This window comes from Carcharhinus amblyrhynchos, chromosome 16, assembly GCF_965287045.1.
Source record: "Carcharhinus amblyrhynchos chromosome 16, sCarAmb.v2.hapA, whole genome shotgun sequence".
In the NCBI taxonomy this organism is placed as follows: domain Eukaryota; kingdom Metazoa; phylum Chordata; class Chondrichthyes; order Carcharhiniformes; family Carcharhinidae; genus Carcharhinus; species Carcharhinus amblyrhynchos.
In genome coordinates, this window is record NC_137339.1 from 31,123,181 (window position 1) to 31,142,249 (window position 19,069).

Genomic DNA, 19,069 nt, shown 5'->3' on the forward strand with positions numbered 1-19,069 from the left:
GACTTACTCTTACCCAACCCACTCCTGCACTCACAAGCCCAGCACCACTGGGCTCAGTCTCACTAGTGTCCACTGAGATCCCAGGGGCACAGTGCAGATGCAAAGCTCCTGAAAGACTGGATTATAGTTGAGACTTTAATCATTATATTCAGATTCTATTTGGGAGCAAAGGGGTTTCATTACAAGAACTGTATCTTGTGAACTACTGTATCTTTCCTTAAGGAGGATTAAAATTAAGTTGGGGGGGGGAGGAATGGGGAGAAGTGTTTTAGAGTTATAGTGTGTACACTAGGCAATTTCTTGTTGAATACATGTACTAACAGCACCAGGGACCTGGGTTTGAATCCCAGCTTGGGTCACTGCCTGTGCAGAAACTGCATGTTCTTCCTGTGTCTGCATGGGTTTCCTCTGGATGCTCCAATTTCCTCTCTCTCTGAAAGATGTACTGCTTAGGTGACTGGCTATGCTAAATTCTCCCTCAGTATACCCACAGAGGTGCTGGAGTGTGAAGTCTAGGGGGTTTTCACAGTAACGTCATTGCAGTATGAATGTGAACCTAATGAATAAACTTTAATACACATATGTCAGTTGATACAAGCTTTTAAGGATGATATCATCAATAGTGTGGGTTGCTGTTGTGGCCATGAGGGACCTGCCCATCGCCACCGCCAAGTTGTGTGTCTATGCTGTACAGTGTTATTTTACATTTCTGCAGTAAAGGAGATTGTGCTTTTAAACACATGCATCCTCATTGTCAAGTTACCACTGGTTGACTAGAACTGGTGCTGGTATCAAAAATGACCAGTTACCTCAATCACACATGAATGACTGACTTGCTGGGAGATGTACATTCAAAGAACACACAAAACAATGGCTCTAATTCAAAAAGTGATATCTTTTCAAGGGTATAAAGGGATTTCATTCACAAGCTGCATTTTTTGTAATGAAAGTCCTTTGCTTCCCAGTAGAATCAGAACTCATTTACATATTAGTTGAGTTGAACTCAGGCACTCCTAATTCATGTTCAAGGAATTGGATTTCTTGAACATGAATTATACATGGACTTGTTTATTTTACTGTCTGTCCTGTTGTCAGGTAAAGTAAAAGTTTATTAGTCAGAAGTAAGGCTTACATTAACATTGCAATGAAGTTACTGTGAAATTCCCCTAGTGGTCATACTCTGGCGCCTGTTTGGGACAACGCACCTAACCAGCATATCTATCAGATTGTCGGAGGAAACCAAAGCAGACACAGGGAGAACGTGACAGTGACTCAAACCAGGAATCAAACCCAGGTCTCTGGCACTGTGAGGCAGCAGTGCTAACCACTGTGCTGCCCTAATAAAAATTCAATGTGAGAGAGTGCCTGTGGATAGGTGAATGGGAGTGTGTGCATGTGTATATGCTGGTGAGAGAGAAAATGGAGATCAGATGTGAAGCAGACTTGCACTCATCATCACACACACTGCCTTATACTCGCATCAACTCCCCCTTCCCAAACCCCACAGTGCCTCACATTCACTGCCCACAAACTCCCATTGGGTCAGGCACTCATACTCTCACATGGCCTCGCACAGTCACCCCACAACTTCCAGTGCCTCACACTTCCCCGCAACACATTTTCCATAGCCAGAAGTGACCTCACCCTCTCAGTCAGACCTGATCTCATCCTCTTGCTTGAGGAAGAAAATTGAGACTACCAGAGGTCTGGGCATCCCTGGGCTCTGAGCATTCAACAGCACGTTCTTCCCATCTCCAATGCACCCACCACCCAATGCCCCCATGCCCACCAGCTCCGAGCAGGCAACACAAAGCCACCAGCACACTTTCTTTTACACACACACACACCCCAGGAGCAGGTTCCTCTCCCCACCCCACCAGCTACTGGTTTCAACACAATCCTGATACTCGTCCCTTAAACCTGGCTTACCAATGAAGTAAATTCGAGGTCACCTGACATTGGGCCTGCCTCCCAAGGTCAAGTTTGGGGCTGGGGATGGTTTCTGAGATTTGGGGCTGAGGATACCACATCTCTGCAAGCCTGTCCATCCTCCTTGAATATCTACCACCTCTGACCCACCTGAACTTACTTTTCCGCATGGTCCCACCAGAAACAACTACATGCAAAACTCACACAGCAACTGACACCCTTCCGAATGTCCAATCACAGGCTGATTTTACCCTACAAAGACTGAATCTAGCAGCAGCCAATGCATGGAGAAAGCAGCCTGTGATTGGCTGAACAGACACTGAGCACTTTTTGAAATTCTTCCCAGGATCATTTGAAGTTGAACAATGGCTGCACTCGGTGGATCTAGCGAGCCTCTGAAAATGCCTCTGGACCCACATGTGGCCTGCAGGCCCAACCTTGGACAAACCCGCTTTAGAGACTTAATCTAACCTTAAAAAGGGCTATTGGCTATTGATTTGATATTTTGATCCACAAAGTATCTTCCAGTACTCTGGTCCTGTGGCACACCTTTTCTTACCTTAGAGAATAGTTGGGTTCATCAGACCTAAAATATAAACTCCATTCGAGGTGATGCTTAATTTGCAGAAGGATACATTGATTCAGATGTGGGGCTGAATTCTGCGGCGGGCTTCAAGACCCTGGGGTCAAGTGGGCAACGCAAGCCTGTACTTGCAGCAGCAATACCACCTCAGAGACATTCCTGGGAGCAAGTTAAAGGGTTAGTAGGCTTGAAAATCCCACTTGGGGAGGGTGGGCAATGCTGCGGCAGCTCGGAGCATTTGGGGAGGAAAATGCCCCCAAGCCTGAAAAATAAATGAGGGAAGGCAGTAAGCTGCTAGGTTTGGAGGGGATACCTGGCAGCTTCCCCACACTGAGGCCCACTTCACCACCAACAAATGCTAAAGAACAAAGATTGGCCTCTAATTGGGGACTTAATTCAACTGGCTACGTGTCTCCCTCGAGTGGCAACTGATCAGCATACCAGCTTGCTCCTGGGAAGCTTCTTCAATGCAGAAATTTATTAATATTCTTTCATGGAATATGGGCACCACTGGCTAATTACTCTCGAGAAGGTGGTGGTGAGTTGCCTTCCTGAATCATTGCAATCTATGTGTACATGTAGGAAGAACACTCTCAAAGCTGTGAAGGAGGGAGTTGCAGGATTTTGAGACAGCAACAGTGAATGAATGGTGATATATTTCTGAGTCAGGATGGCAGTGTTCACATGCAGCTGCTGCCCTAATCCAGAAGTGCTTCAGATCTCATTTTTTTCCCCCTGTACTCCAGCTTGTAGCTTGCCTTCCTGCGACCAGGAAAATTCAGCTTTTACCCTCTCTGGAAAACAGAATTACCATTCAATTTTATACCTGCCTTCAGCTGATCAGTGCAGCTGGCAATGGAAGCACAGTAGTCAAGTTCTAAAATTTGGTGTTTTTGCATTAACTCCCTGTAGGATTGGACAGGTATAATACAGACAACTGTATTTAGAATTTTTCATTCTTTTAATTCTAAATGAGAACTTAAGATCATTCTTTCCATGGCATCTTGCTAAGTGTGCCCAATTTCTCAGTCAGATGTCTCACAACTCCAGGTTAAAGTCCAACAGGTTTATTTGGTAGCACGAGCTTTCAGAGCGCTGCTCCTTCACCAGGTGGGTGGTGAGTTGGGTTCACAAACAGGTCATATATAGACAAAGACTCAATTGCAAATAATGGTTGGAATGCGGGACTTAACAGGTAATCAAGCCTTACAGGTGCAGATAATCCAAGTAGAGAGAGGGTTAAGCACAGGTTAAAGGAGGTGTGAATTATCTCAAGCCAGGACAGTTAGTAAGATTTCGCAAGCCCAGGCTAAATGGTTACAGGTAGTCTGACATGAACCCAAGATCTTGGTTGAAGCTGTCCTCATGTGTGCAGAACTTGGCTATCAGTTTCTGTTCGGTGATTCTGTGATATCGTGTGTCGTGAAGGCGCTTTGGAGAACACTTACCCGAAGAGCAGAGGCTTAATGCCCATGACTGCTGAAGAGTTCCCCGACAGGAAGGGAACACTCCTGTTTGGTGACTGTTGAGCGGTGTCCATTCATCCATTGTCATAGCGGATGCATGGTCTTGCTGAAGTATCATGCCTCAGGACATCCTTTCCTGTTTTTGACAGTGCTAGGGATCAATTCAATATTTTGTTCACGTGACAGATTGGCACATTTATGCTATATAAATTCTTGCAATTGCAAGGAATTTAAACCCTCACACATCAGTTTATAGGTGTACCACACCATTTACCAATTTCCAGAACCAGCTGGATTGGGCTTCTGCTGTTAAGGGTTTTAATGAGATCTTCACCACCTTTGAACCCAAAATTATTTACATAAAGCACATGGTTTGTCAAAATATATTTTTATTCACAATGAAGTAGACATTTACAAAATTCTGAATCTCCCCCAGTTTTTGATTAATTCACAAAGGCACCATCAGGTATCTTGATAGCTATAAAAACACAACTGAGCCACATAAAACACTTTTTTCCAAAGAAATGAGTCACTTCCTTCAAATAAGTTATACAGAATACAGGTCAATTGAAATTGTTCATCACTTCGTTCAGAAACTGTGGATTATCAGTCCCAAAGAAAAGTTGTCTCAAATATCTTCTGTTGGTGGTCTGTTTACATTGTGGGCATTTTTTATTTCTCTGAAATGATGATAGAACAATGACATCTTTGGGAATAGAGATGCATTTCAATACCTACATTTATATTTTGATCACTCAACTCACACAATAATAGCTTTAATTAACCACAATATATTAGAACCAACAAAAATATATCCCAATTGCACGAAAAGCCTTATTAAAGTATTATTCTTATAGAAATAACACCATTTTTCTAAATTCTCCCATCAGACTCACTAACCATTTTACTTTACTACTAATTTGCTTTTTATTTTACTTTTAATCTCAGCTTCCTGTTTTGAAGGTAGGAACAAGTTTGATAAACACGGGTCAAGTCCATATATTTGCAAATGAATGTGGTTTTCACAAAGTTAATCTATGACATGATTTGGTCCTTCCAACTGCAGGAGAGACTACTGAATCAAGGCCCTTAAAACGGCAGTGTTTCAATGGATAAACCTTACAGCAGTGCAGGAATTGTTCAATTTAAACTCAAATAGTATCCCCATTTCCTTTTCTCAAAGTATTAAGGCTTCATCCGCCCTATCACCGATTGCCTACCATCTCCAGAGATTAAGGACACTAGGATAATTGAAACTGAAGACTGGGATTAATACATTTTTGTTAGATAAAGGTGTTCAGAGTATGGAGCACATAATGTTGAGGGACATATCATCCATGATCCAGCTGAATGGAAGAATAAATACTAGAGGCTAAATAGCCTAGCCCTATGTTTATATTTTATAGATTTATGAATGACAAGTTGCAATTGACAAGTTTAATTTTTTCCAAATACAGTATAATGGGAACATTTTAATATCTTTATCCCAATAGTTTAGTTTAAGTTTATTTATTAGTGTCACAAATGAGTTCACATTAACACTGCAATAAAGTTACTGTGAAAATTCCCTATGCTCCACATTCCGGCACTTCTTCAGGTACATTGAGAATTTAGCATGGACAATGTACCTAACCATCACAGCTTTTGGATTGTGGGAGGAAACCCATGCAGACATGGGGAGAATGTGCAGACTCCTCAGAGACAATCGCCCAAGCCAGGAATTGAACCTGGTTCGCTGGCACTGTGAGGCAGCAGTGCTAACCACGCCACCCTTAGAGTCAGAGAACTGTAGTAAGAATTTAATTTTAACCAATTGTTTTTGACCCAGAATTGTGTGATGACATTTGAATTGCTGCACAGAACTTTCTGATTGGAACAGTGGATTTTAGTTTATACAATGCATTCCAAATTAGTTGCTAACAAATATTCTGTACCTAGACGACTGGCCAGTTGTTCAGAGTAACTCCATGTCGGACTTTCTTAAATAAGGATATATGGGCAAAATAGCACTGTAATTAGTTAGCTGCGGGCAATTTTAGAGGAAAACAATTGTATAACATATTAATCAGTGTTGCATCTCAGCAGGCTATCAACTTTCATAAATACAGCACTGGAAACTATCTTGAACAGGAAGCTGCTCAGAGGTAATTTATTGACAACAGGAGGAAGAATCCCCTGAACATTTTTGGGTAACAATGGACCTATTTTTGCCTTCAGGATCTTGTCTGAATTCTGGATTCCTATTGCATCATAAAAATTTACAGCACAGGAAACCATTTTGCTGACTGAGTCTATGATGGCTATTTGCCAAAGCAACTCATTATGCCATGCTCTTATTCTTTCTCCAGAGTCTTATATCCACCAGTCTGAATTTTATATCCACCTTTCCCTTAAAAAAAATGCAACAGTCTGTGCCTCAATCTCTGTGAACCAGCTTAAGAGCCACCTCCTCTATTGACAGTCCTCCACGTAAAACAGAATTGTTGTAATCACTCTCCTAACTCGTAGGCAAGCAACCTCGGTCAGCATTACAACAAGAGAAAATACTCTCATTCGATTCATACCATCAAAATCCTTCATAATTTAAAACAAATGTGTTAAATCTCCTCTCGGCCATTTCTCTTCTGGTAAAGATTGTCTCATTAATTTCTGTCATTCCTTCTTTTCATAGGATCCCTACATGTAGAAGCAGGTCATTAGACCCATCAAGCCTGAACTGACAACAATCCCATCCATATCCTATCATTGCAACCCCACATATTTACCCTACTGATCCCCCTGACACTAAGGGATAATTTAGCATGGCCAGTCCACCTAACCTGCACATCTTTAGAGTGTGGGGGGAAATCCATGAACACATAGGGAGCAAGTGCAAACTCCACACAGATAGTGACCTTAGCACGGAATTAAACCCCAAGTCCCTGGTGCTGAGGTAGCAGTACAAACCACTGTGCCCATTGCGTAATTGTGGTGAATCCACATTATACAGATAATATGCCCTTAATCCTTCTTATATAAAGTTCTCAAACCTCTAGTAACTGATCGTTGCTTTATTTAAATTTCATCACGTTTTCCCTATTGAAACTCAGAATGCTACAGATTTTTTAAAAATCTACCTACATTTAGTTTAACAGTTATTCATTTACCAATATAGGAATTCAGCATTAGGGTGGCATGGTAGCACAGCGGTTAGCACTGCGGCTTCACAGCTCCAGGGACCTGGGTTCGATTCCCGGCTTGGGTCACTGTCTCTGTCTGTGTGGAGTTTGCACGTTCTCCTTGTGTCTGTTTGGGTTTCCTACGGGTGCTCCGGTTTCCTCCCACAGTCCAAAGATGTGTGGGTTAGGTTGATTGGCCATGCTTACATAGAACACCAAGGGGCAATGTGTAGGTTAGAGGGAATAGTGGGCAAAACATATAGGGATATGGGTGTAGGGCCTGGGTGGGATTGTGGTCGGTGCAGACTCAATGGGCCGAATGGCCTCTCTGTGCTGTAAGGTTTCTATGATTTGCACTTTATGGAAATTACATACAGTAAGGCATGTTTAACTTTGGCCTGTTAAATGTTGTTTCACTTTAATAGTCAATGAGTGGGACCTGTATCCCCATTTAATGTTACAAGATTTATTTTAAAGTAAGTTCCCATTGGTCTGGTGTAGGGCTGTGACTCCAATCGGCACTATTTTGGAGTGGACTCTCCTACTTCGTGACCATTTTTCTTGTGGCCAACCCTCCTGTGCCAGCCCCTGCCTCGCCATCTTGCTTCCTCATGTACTCTGACCCTTCTACTTGGTGCTTGCCCTTCGACAACTTGCATTCTCATTTAAGGTCTACATTCAGGTCCACTTTGAAGCCAAAGGTGCTGGAAAGTGCCGAACAGCAGAAGTCTTTGAGCAATGCTCCCGTTTGCCATATGCCTCTCTTGAACCCTTGCTATGGAGCTGTGTCCTTTCTCAACAGCGAGGGGTCAGGAAAAAAAAACACAAACAAGAACAGCCCCAGCTAAGCACTTCCGCACTTTTGGGATCCAAGCTTTCACAACTTCTGGAGCTCTGATCCAAGGTCAAATCTGGGTCTGGATCTTGAACAAGAATGTAATTCAGGAGACGGAAGCAGCAAGCAGTACACAGGAGGTTCAGTGAGAAGATGCATCAGTTACAAGTCAGAGGATCAGCAGCAAGACGGTGCATTAGAAAGGAGAGGTCATGAACTGGAGGGCTGGTGGGAAGAAGGATCCACTGTGACCAGGAGGGTGGTAAGCTGGAGACTGAGGAAGTAGGGCAAGGATTTACTGCAAGTCGAATGCTACCTATCACTTTTCTATTTTTAAATTTATTTTACTTTAACAGTTTATTCATTTACCAATATAGGAATTCAGCATTGTAAAGTATTTTGAGTTATGGGTTATATATTTTTCATAATGAACCTGCAGAATCTATAGCTTTTAGAAAATCTGTTTCACTTAAAGTTGTGATTTTCAGGAATGCAACCACAACTTTAAGGACTTGCTGTATTTGAATCTCAGTCTTTCTATTTATCAAGAACTTTGTGTACTGTCTATATGGCGTTCAGCAATATTATATTTTCCATTAGTTACATTGCTTTGATGGGATAACAGGTGGAGGTCACAGCCTCACAACGGACCAAGCATCACAGACAACACAACAGTCCTCATCACACTGTTCTTGTGCAGTTCCTAATTCCTAGATTATAGAAACACAAGCATTGTCCTGAAACCGGTTGACAGCTTGATATGAGTGACAAAAGCACAAGTTGGCAGACAGAAAAAAACATTTAAATCAACGCAAGATCAACTGAGATCATCTACATGACATAACTTTTTGCAATAATCAGTTAACTGACTGAAATTGAATAGATGGATGGTTTTGGAAATATAAAATCACAATAAAGCATCTTTACTTTTGAGTGCATTTGTGCTAAGTATCTGCCTTTTCAACCTAGAGTTAATGTTCTCAGATTTAGTTATTTGGTCACTGCTCTGGCTACCCAGTCTATTGGTTTCCAAAGGGATCCAACAAACTAAATGTATAAAAAGCACAACATCTTAATTGTTAAGCGAGCTGTTTTTATTTAAAAAAATGTAAATTAAAAGGCTAGTGTCTAACCTTCAACATCTGCTTCCAGCAAGACATGCAGCAGGTGAATTCACAGGAATGACAGTTAAATGGCACTATTGCATCAATCCTGCAAAGTACGCAGTGAAAACCTAGCAGAATACATGATGCAAAGTTTACAATATTTCCTTTGTGGAGAAAAAAAGCTGTTCATAAAAATTAATTGGTTTGGTATCAAGTTTCGGTACATCAACTGGGGGCAGCGGGGGAAGTATGTTTTCATAGCTGCCACATTGGCCACCAGAATGTTATTACTGAATCAAGACTGAAGTTGTTTTCAGTGCAATGAACTGGTGATGTAATTGTTGGCAGAGATCATTGAAATGATAACATTTAGGTTCAAATTCTGATACTTGCATTCAAATTTTATACGTCAACAGGTCATGGGTGTAAGTTGACAAGTTTTGACCACTTCCTCTAACTGTACGTGCCTGATTAATGTGGCTCTTGAAAGAAAATAGAGAACCAGACCACTGCATCATAATGGCAACGTTACACAGAACACAAAGCACAAAAACAAATAAAACAGAAGAGCACAATTAAGTTGGGGTCAAACAGAGGAGACTTAATCTTTGATAAACAGGGAAACTAGGAGTAGCCAATAAGGGCAGCGCAGTGGCATAGTGGTTAGCACCGCTGTCTCATAGCATCGAGGACCCGGGTTCAATTCCGACTTGGGTGACGATGTGGAGTTCGCACATTCTCCAAGTGACTGCATGGGTTTCCTCCCACCCTCAGAAACATAGAACAGTACAACACACTACAGGCCCTTCGGCCCTCAATGTTGTGCTGAACTATGTCCAAACCCAAGATCAAGCTATCCCACTCCCTATAGAGGTTTACAGCATGGAAACAGGCCCTACAGCCCAACTTGTCCATGCCCCCCTTATTTTTTTTGAAACCCCTAAGCTAATCCCATTTGCCCGCATTTGGCCTATATCCCTCTACACCCATCGTACCCATATAACTATCTAAATGTTTTTTAAAAGATAAAATTGTACCTGCCTCTACTTCTACCTCTGGCAGCTTGTTCCAGACACTCACCACCCTCTGTGTGAAATAATTGCCCCTCTGGACCCTTTTGTATCTCTCCCCTCTCGCCTTAAACCGACACCCTCTAGTTTTAGACTCCCCTACCTTTGGGAAAAGATATTGACCATCTACCTTGTTCATGCCCCTCATTATTTTATAGGCCTCTATAACGTCACCCTCAGCCTCCTACGCTCCAGAGAAAAAAGTCCCAGTCTATTCAGCCTTTCCTTATAACTCAATCCATCAAGTCCCGGTAGCATCCTAGTAAAAGATGTGTGAGTTAGGTTGAATGGCCATGCTAAATTGTTCCTTTATGTCAGGGGGATCAGCAGGGTAAATGCGTGGGGTTACGGGAATAGGATCTCGATGGGATTGTTGTCCGTCCAGGCTCGATGGGACGAATGGCCTCCTTCTGCAATGTACGATTCAATACCATTTTTCAATTTGTATTTGGATCTGATAATGTTGGGACACTTCAAACTCCAGTACTGGTTACGAATACTAAAGCTCAGACTACAAGGAGAAGCAAATCTGATCTAGCAAACTGCCCATTAAGCAATCACTAGCTCTCCACCCTCTTTAACAAGCTGATTTTATTGATGTGTTGCATTACAATTCATCCGCAAGAAATAAGAAACTGATTTCACTTTTCTCCCAGTTCTCTTAGTTTTCAAATTCTTACATTTTATGAACACTAATACCTTGCAATGAATTAATGAATGCTCCAGATTTTTAAATCCTGAAAGACATATACATGCACGTATCCAATTTATTTTTTAAGTTGTCCCGTATCTTCAAGACTTTTTTTAATGAGTTAATTGCTCAGCCTGGTTCACTTGTTGCCTCGAAGTCAGATGGTGACCGATGCATGGCCCACTTCAGAAGATTCAGGCACAGAAACACTTAGAGCAGCCCACACATTTTGTGAATTTTAAGAGGGCGCTGACTTTCAAGAGAGATTAAACTAAATTCCAAAGAGCCACCCCAAAGATGCTGCCAGGCCTGCAAATTCTTCTGTTTAGTTATTTACTCTTCCCTACATCTGTTTTTCTTAAATGTTACTTTGTTTTTATGATGATAATTGTGGCCACTATGTGCCACTGCTCTACGATGTCAACGGCAGCTAGTCTGCCTCGTAAGTAAAACTTGAGTCAGGAAACCCTTCCTTCAAAACAATGAGGGAAGATGTGTACCAGAGATGTGCGGGTTGGGCTGACTGGCCATTCTAAATTGCCCATATTGTTCTGGGGGTATCAAGGTTAGAGGGATTAGCAGGATAAATGTGTGGGATTATGGGGGTAGGGCCTGGGGTGGGATTGTTGTTGATGCAGGCTTGATGGGTCGAATGGCCTCCTTCTGCTCTGTTGTGTTTCTATGAAAAGATTGATCCATGACACAGACTTCCAGATTGCATAGTATTTGTTAAAATTCAGCTAACCAGCTGGTGAGGGCTAGAACTGCAGTCAAACCTTCATAAACCTTTATTTACAGAGATATATGTTACATATAATTACCTCCAACCGGGTGAGCTCCTAATTAATGCCCACTATATAAGTGCCCTTAACCTCAAACTGAAACAAAAACCCTGCAAATATTTAAGAAGCAAATTAAATGGCGGAGCTTTGGGGACTATCCAATGTTTCTGAACGGACTGAAAGCTGTCATGGTCTGTAATGGTGCATCCTCCCATATTCTGCATCCACTAATCAACACTTCTCCACATCAAACCATTACTCTATTAAAGAAGCTTGTAGCAGCATTCCATTACCGCAAGCCACTACTACATAAAATGACTATATTATCAGACTCAAAAAACAGAGCCGTGATGAAACAAGGAAATTTTTCCTGACTTGAAAGATTGGCTCTATTCTCCCTCTACAGATGTTGTCAGACCTGCTGAGATTTCACAGCATTATTTTGCCTTTGTATCATTGGACTGTTACTTGAAATTATCAAAATCAGCACAGCGTATGAAAAATAATCAACTGTACTTGTGTCAGAAACAAGTAAGTCTCACCAAAGTTGTATACATCACACTTTTCAGTAAACCATTGAATCCTACCATTTATCTTCTGGATACCTACTACCTTCCTTAACACTCACCTTGTCTTTGGGTTTCATTAAGGTGAACAAACAAATTTTGCTTAAAAGAAATATCCATATAGTATCTTTCACAACCTCTGGACATCTCAAAGCATTTTATAATATTCAAAGTAAGAGTTTTGGTGGGGGAGACAGGCATTTGTGGGGAACTTTAGGTTTATACATGGGCTAATTCTGAGAAGTGTTTTAGTTAACTGAAGCCTTTTCTTTAAAATAACATATTAATTCATGTAACTTACCTAACTTCAAATTCACATCTGAGGAGAAAGGCAGCAATGGTTCCTTTGTTGATGGGGGCCGAATGCTTTTCGTTCCCATTTCTTGAATTTCAGAGGGGCAGCTTATTACCGTACTCTCATTCAAACAAAGCAAGGTGCCTGGTACTGCCAAGACACTCGAGGACTTTCCACCGCTTGGAAAAAATGCTGAAATCTTGCTCTCTGTTGTAACAGATCCTTCAGCTACAAAATTAGTAATTGTTGAAAAATAAAATCAGTCATCATCGCACATGGACAATATGTGTCTGAATGTTCACATATACCACAACAAATATTTGAATGGCCTGACCCATTATGGGCAGCTACCTAATGGAAATTCAGATCATGGGCAGGATTTTCCAAAGAGAAGCATAAATGCCAGTGTGGACCTCTTGACTTGGCATTTTCAAAAACCAGTTGGGAATTTTTGTTGAAGTTTTTTTATAATATTTAAGTATAATTAAAACCATCCTTTCTGGGAGTCAACACTGATTACATCACTGGCAGGGATTGGGGAAGATCTCAACCCAAGATCTCACCTGCACAGATCCCATTATGGCCCTCTTGAGAGATTCAGCAGCCATACCGGGATTTGCCCCTCCAACAAACAGACCCACTAAATCTCACCCCACAGCTCTTGCTGTCATAAAACCGCTTTTGCTATTTTGTTTTGAAGGAGGCACATGTCTTCAAAGAACATTAGCATGGTTACTAAAATATAACAGCATAGTTACACTTTAGTAACCATAGTTAATTGGATAGTTCACTGCTGCTTAAATAAAGCCTTATTGAAAGATTTAATTTCCTTTTGAAAATACAGCCCCCCTCTCCACATCAGACCCAAATGCCACTCAGTTCCAAATCAGCTCAGTTATTGTGGATTTCCCACTGATTCTCCCAAGCATGTTTCCCCATTTAATATTTATTTTAACTCCCAAATATTTTTCTGTTCAGCTAATTTTAATTTAGCTAAGCGAAAAAATATTCTGAGGCAGGAGAAAAAAATGCAACCATTTAACTACAATTCATCATTGGTTTTCAACCTATGTAAATATTTTCCCCCAAATTTCTCATGATTGTCACGATGAAACCATCAAAAACAATGCAGTGAATTTAAATTTCACGTTCCAAATGGGTTTATAGGAAAAAGCAGTCACCAGTTTGACAGGACTTATAACTTGCTGGGATATGAACATTAAATAGCCCAATTAGTATCAATATATAGCCAATTTTTTTCTTTGGGGGTCGGTGGGGGAGAGCAGGTGTGGTGTGCTGTTCTTGTTCCAATACCAGGATGGTAAAGAAAAAGACAAAGCTTTTAAAGATAGAATTGAAAATATTGCATTTGTGATTGAAAAGGGCACAATAAATTAAATTAAATCGGTCCCTGAACTTGTATGCAGTTCTCTAAAAGAATTGTCAACAGAGGTTTGATGCCTGGATGAGGAAATTCACTTGGTGTGGGACTCTCAGGCTAATTCATTAATACACTGGAGTCGTTTTTAATGCCTATTTTAATTAAAGTTAGATCTTAGTGATAGGCTAATTTTCTATTACTAATTTACATGAATTTTTTAAATGCATCCAGTTAATTTCCGCATGGAAAACGAAGTGAAATTGGATTTAGAGAATTGAATTGAATGGAGATAGAAGAAGAACAACACCATCGTTGAAGATAAAATAATCAGGGGAAAAAAGATAATTAAAATCTTCACACTAAAAAAAACTGCTGAATATTACAGTAAAGTTCCTTCTGAAATATTAATATTTACTCCAGTATTACGGATAGAGAACTGAAAAAGCAAAAAAAAGCCAATTTGTGGAAATGATTATTTCCTGTATTCCAAGCATTAAACATTATTGAAGCGAAAATGCAACACTTATAAGTATAAACAGAGCTCAGATATCTTGTGACAGGCAAGAAAACGCCAGGGTATTCTTACCAGTCTCATTATTGCTGGTGCACTGGGTTCCAGTCAGGACTGTACATTTAGGGAGTTTCTCTTCAATTTTGTTCTGAAATTCCCCTCGTCTCTCAGGTTGCATCTCCTTCTCAATTAACTGCTTACAGTCTGTTCCTGTCAGCTCTTTACACATCTGGTTAAACTGCTGCTTATGGTGTGGTCTAACAAATATGTAAAATTCTGTAAACATATAATTAGCAAACATTATCACTGATCATGCAGGCCAGGGTTTAATTCTTTTTTTGAACAGTTAATTGCATTGCGATCCTTTGAAGAGGCCACCTAATTCTCTTCAGCAGCACAAAGATAGTTCTCTCCCAACACATAAAGCTCATAAAACCACAAAAACAAAGTGACAACAGAATTTTCTCTAAATCTGACCTGTACATTTGCACGTGCATTTTGGATGGCACTGCAGAATCTCCTACAGATCTTTCCTCAACTCACCCCTTCTCTTCATCCACACCTACTCTAATGGTACCCAATTCATCCTCTATACGGGACATGGCCTCCGTTTTTATTGGCAAACCCAATTCAACTTCGAGGAATTTAAGTTGCACGATGGTGCAGTGGTTAGCACAGTTGCCTCACAGCACCAGGGATCTGGGTTCAATTCTGGCCCCAGGTCACTGTGTGAGTGGAGTTTGCACATTCTCCCCATGTTTGCATGGGTTTGCTCTGGTTGCTCCGGTTTAGAAACAAAAAAGATAGGAGCAGCAAGAGGCCATTCGGTCCTTCGAGCCTGCTCTGCCATTCATGATTATGACTGATCATCTAACTCAATAGCCTAATCCTGCTTTCTCCCCATTACCTTTGATCCCATTCATCTCAATACTATATCCAGCTGCTTCTTGAATACATTCAATGTTTTGGCATCAACTACTTCCTGCAGTAATGAATTCCACAGGCTCACCACTCTTTGGGTGAAGAAATGTCTCCTCATTTCTGTCTTGAATGGTTTACTCTGTATCCTCAGGCTGTGACCCCCTAGCTCTGGACATCCCATCATCAGGAACATCCTTCCTGCATCTACCCTGTCCAGTCCTGTTAAAATTTTATAAATCTCTATGAGATCACCCTTATTCATCTGAACTCCAGCAAAAACAATTCCAACCTAGTCAATCTCTCCTCATACATCAGTCCCGCCATCCCTAAAATCAGACTGGTAAACCTTTGCTGCACTCCCTCAAGATAATGCAAACCCTCCCCCCTTACCCTCCCAAAGCAGGCTGTCTTTTGTTCTTAAAGTTGCTACATTTCGTTGCAATTTCTCAGTTACGTTCTGCCTCCCTTCAGTACTGACGAAGAGACAAAAGAACTCAATCTGTTAACTCTGCTTTTGTGTCCTTACGGATGCTGCCGAACCTGCTAACACTCCTTCACATCTCTTAATCTTTCCACTTGTTTTAGTGGCTATGACTCATCTCGCATTCCCTCATCCTGCAGTATAAATATCTCCCACTTTCTATGCCTTTTAACTTTGACAAAGGGTCACCTGGACTCAAAACGTCAGCTCTTTTCTCTTCTTAAGATGCTGCCAGACCTGCTGAGAACTTCCAACATTTTCTCATCAGGTTTTGATGATCATCCCAGCAGTTTTGTGGCCATTGTTATTGACACCAGCTTCTTTTTTTAAAAATTACAGATTAAATTTAAATTCCTCAGCTGCTGTAGAGAGATTTGAATTAATCGCTCCAGACTATTTGTCAGGGCCTCAGGATTACTGGTCTGTAACACATTCACTATGTTTGCTAACCACTGCCCTTAATCCCTGCACTGTTTCTAACTGATAGATTTGTGTTAGGTAGGTGTATCTAAGCATTTAGGTCAAAGCTGTAGTGGAATACTTCACGGTGTTTATATAAATGCAATGTGTTGCTGATCAAAAGTCAGCTCAGGTTTAACAGCTGCCTAAAATCTGACCCATGATTGCTTCCAGCAACTCTGCAATACAAATCACCATGTGATTAAAAGCAAACGCATCTCCAAAGATTTTATATCCAGACTAACTCTGTTTTTGCATATTCAACCATGATTACATTAATTGAAGATGCAGCTAAGATCAGAGACTGAACTTCGCACACTGAGGCTACTTGAGAAACCTCTGCGTTGTGATATAAACCGGGAGTCGTTATTTGTCTTTGCAGAAACTTGAAAGTAGCAGGTCACCACCACCACTGCCCCCCCCCCAGTTCCTTCAAAGGTTTCCCAGGTTGAAGCTATCAGAAGAGTCAAAAAGCAGGGGTTCTGTTGTGGAATCTTATAAAAGCAAACATCTTGGTTTAACAGATTGGAGTTTAAAAAGCTGTTCACTTTGATAGGAAAGCATATTACTTAAGTGGATCAAGACGGCAGAATGCTACGGCACTGAGGCTCCTGGATGGCTTCAAATCACAAAACGTTAACATGCAGGTACGGCAAGTAATTAGAAATGCAAACGGAATGTTAACCTTTATTGCAAGGAGGATGGAGGAAAAAAGTAGGGAAGAAGTGCGACAACTATACAGGGCATCAGTGAGACCATATGTAGAGCACCTCAGCAGTTTTGGTCTCCTTCTTTAAGAAGGGACATATTTGCATTGTAGGGAGTTCAGAAACTCACTATGTTGATTCCTAGGATAGAAGTGTTGCCTTAGGAAGAAAGGCTGAGCAGGCTGAGTCTACGCTCACTGGAATTCGGAAGAATGGGGGGGGGTGATCTTATTGAAATATACCAGTTTTTACAAAGAATTGATGGGGCAGAAGCTGAGAGGAACTTTGGGAGAAACAGGGGAATCTAGAAACAGATGGCTGGGGGGGAACTTAGTTCGAAAATAAAATTGAGTTGAGGAGGAATTTCTTCACCCAAAAGAGTTGTGAATCTGTGGAATTCCCTGCCCAGTGAAGCAGTTGAGGCTACCTCATTGAATGTTAAGGCAAGGATAGATAAGTTGTTGAACAGTAAAGGAATTAAATGTAATGGTGAGTGAGCAGGTAAGTGGAGCTGAGTCTATGAAAAGATCAGCCACGATCTTATTGAATGGTGGAGCAGACTCAAGGGGCCAGAGTGGCCTACTCCTATTTCATATTTCTTATATTCAAGGTTGATCTGGGCACTTTTTTTTAAATCTAGAAAGCAGTCAGTTATGGGGTCAGGCAGGAAAATGGACTTGAGGCCAAGTTGGGGTGGGGAGGGGAGAAGTGATTCTCCCTCAAAAATTCTATGTGTTGAATTCACATAAAACCTGGAGTAAATCATCCTGGTCTTTTCAGCAGAAGTTTCAAATGAAATCCAGCTACTGGAGATTGGTGGAGGCCGTGGCACCCAGTGGGGAGCCTGCGAAACGGCTTCCGCTCGAGTCTCCCGGCCTGCTACGTTACAAAAGCAGCACAGCAGGATAGGACAATCACCCTCCCACCCCCAACCCCCCTCCTCAGATGAATCTTACTGAACGGTGGAGCAGGCGCAAAGGACCGATTGGCCTAGTTGACCATTCAATACAAGTGTCAAACATCAAATTCAAGTTAAAGGAGCACATATAGTTAATATTAAACTGGCACAGAAAAGAGGAACATGCAATCAGCATCAAGAATTTTCCAAATTCTGTTCCACTGTAGGTTTTATCTTGGACTACTACTGAGCGATGGTATATGTCACAGAATTGGTTTGCAGGATTCCGCATCTCCAATAACACCATTACATCTCATAGCAAAATTAACACCAGTTTTTTAAAAAAATTTAAACATTTCAAACTTCTACTGAAGGGCCAATGACGTGGATGACTTCTGTCAACTGCCCGGGGGATTAGTCATTTTCTATTAGCTTTCTTCGAAGCTAGGCAACTGTGTTGAAGATAAATATTTACCAAATAAACATAACCACAGTATAATCAAGAAGCTAGATACTTACTTCTTAGTAAATTAAAGTCTTCAGACCTTTCAGTAAAGAGAGCAGCTATTTCTGTTACCATGCTGTCATAATTATCCGTCTTTTTATACGTCTGAAGGACCGTTGAGAATCTGTTGTATTTACTAGGTCCCAAAGCCTTCTTTGCGTCATTGATATAAGCAACAAGTAAATGCTGTTTCTTCTGGTCTGCAGTTAATGTTTTTGAAGATGCAGTTACAGAAACAGTTGGTTCAGGATTACAAATTTCACCTATATTTAAGGTAGACAAAAACTCATTAATACAAACATTCAACCGCATGCATAAATCAGGCAACTTGGACAAAATGATTTCTGGAAAATCTTAATTTTCCTATAATATTAAGTGTATTTACTTGGTGCGACTTTGGAATTCTTAGGTTTTTCAGATCTAGGCTTTCCCAAGAGGAGTAAACTTTATCATTTCACGTGACTTTAACAAAATAAAATGTTGAAATTTTGTATATGAAATGACGTCAAACAACAAAGCAACTTAGTGATTTTTATTCACTTTATTTTGGTTAAGTTCCATAAATCCTGCACTCTAGGGCTTTTGGGCCAAGATTACGGGTAAAGGCATTAGAACAGCAATTTCTCCCTCTCCTAAACAGGTAAATAGCCAAAAATTGGGGGCAAAATAATTTAGTAGAATCTGTTTTAATGAGGTCTGAAATAAACAAAACCATCTGAATAACA

The 19,069-nt window shown here is 40.9% G+C and overlaps 1 protein-coding gene across 6 annotated transcripts in view; it reads right to left on the reverse strand.

Annotated features, from left to right (window-relative positions):
* Positions 1-4,349: 4,349 nt before the first annotated feature.
* rtel1 (regulator of telomere elongation helicase 1) overlaps positions 4,350-19,069 on the reverse strand; it is a 136,332-nt gene continuing 121,612 nt past the window's right edge. For 2 of the 6 annotated variants that reach the window (XM_080204952.1, XM_080204954.1), the window contains 5 exons: positions 18,359-18,607; positions 14,449-14,649; positions 12,488-12,709; positions 9,105-9,205; positions 4,350-4,658 (listed from right to left, as the gene is read on the reverse strand). In XM_080204952.1, the coding sequence (XP_080061078.1) occupies positions 4,542-4,658; positions 9,105-9,205; positions 12,488-12,709; positions 14,449-14,649; positions 18,359-18,607 (890 nt within the window). In that variant the 3' untranslated portion in view covers positions 4,350-4,541. Of the gene's footprint in view, positions 4,659-7,387; positions 9,019-9,104; positions 9,206-12,487; positions 12,710-14,448; positions 14,650-18,358; positions 18,608-19,069 lie in introns of those variants that run through there. The other 4 variants (XM_080204953.1, XM_080204956.1, XM_080204955.1 and 1 more) reach the window with 4 other exon arrangements.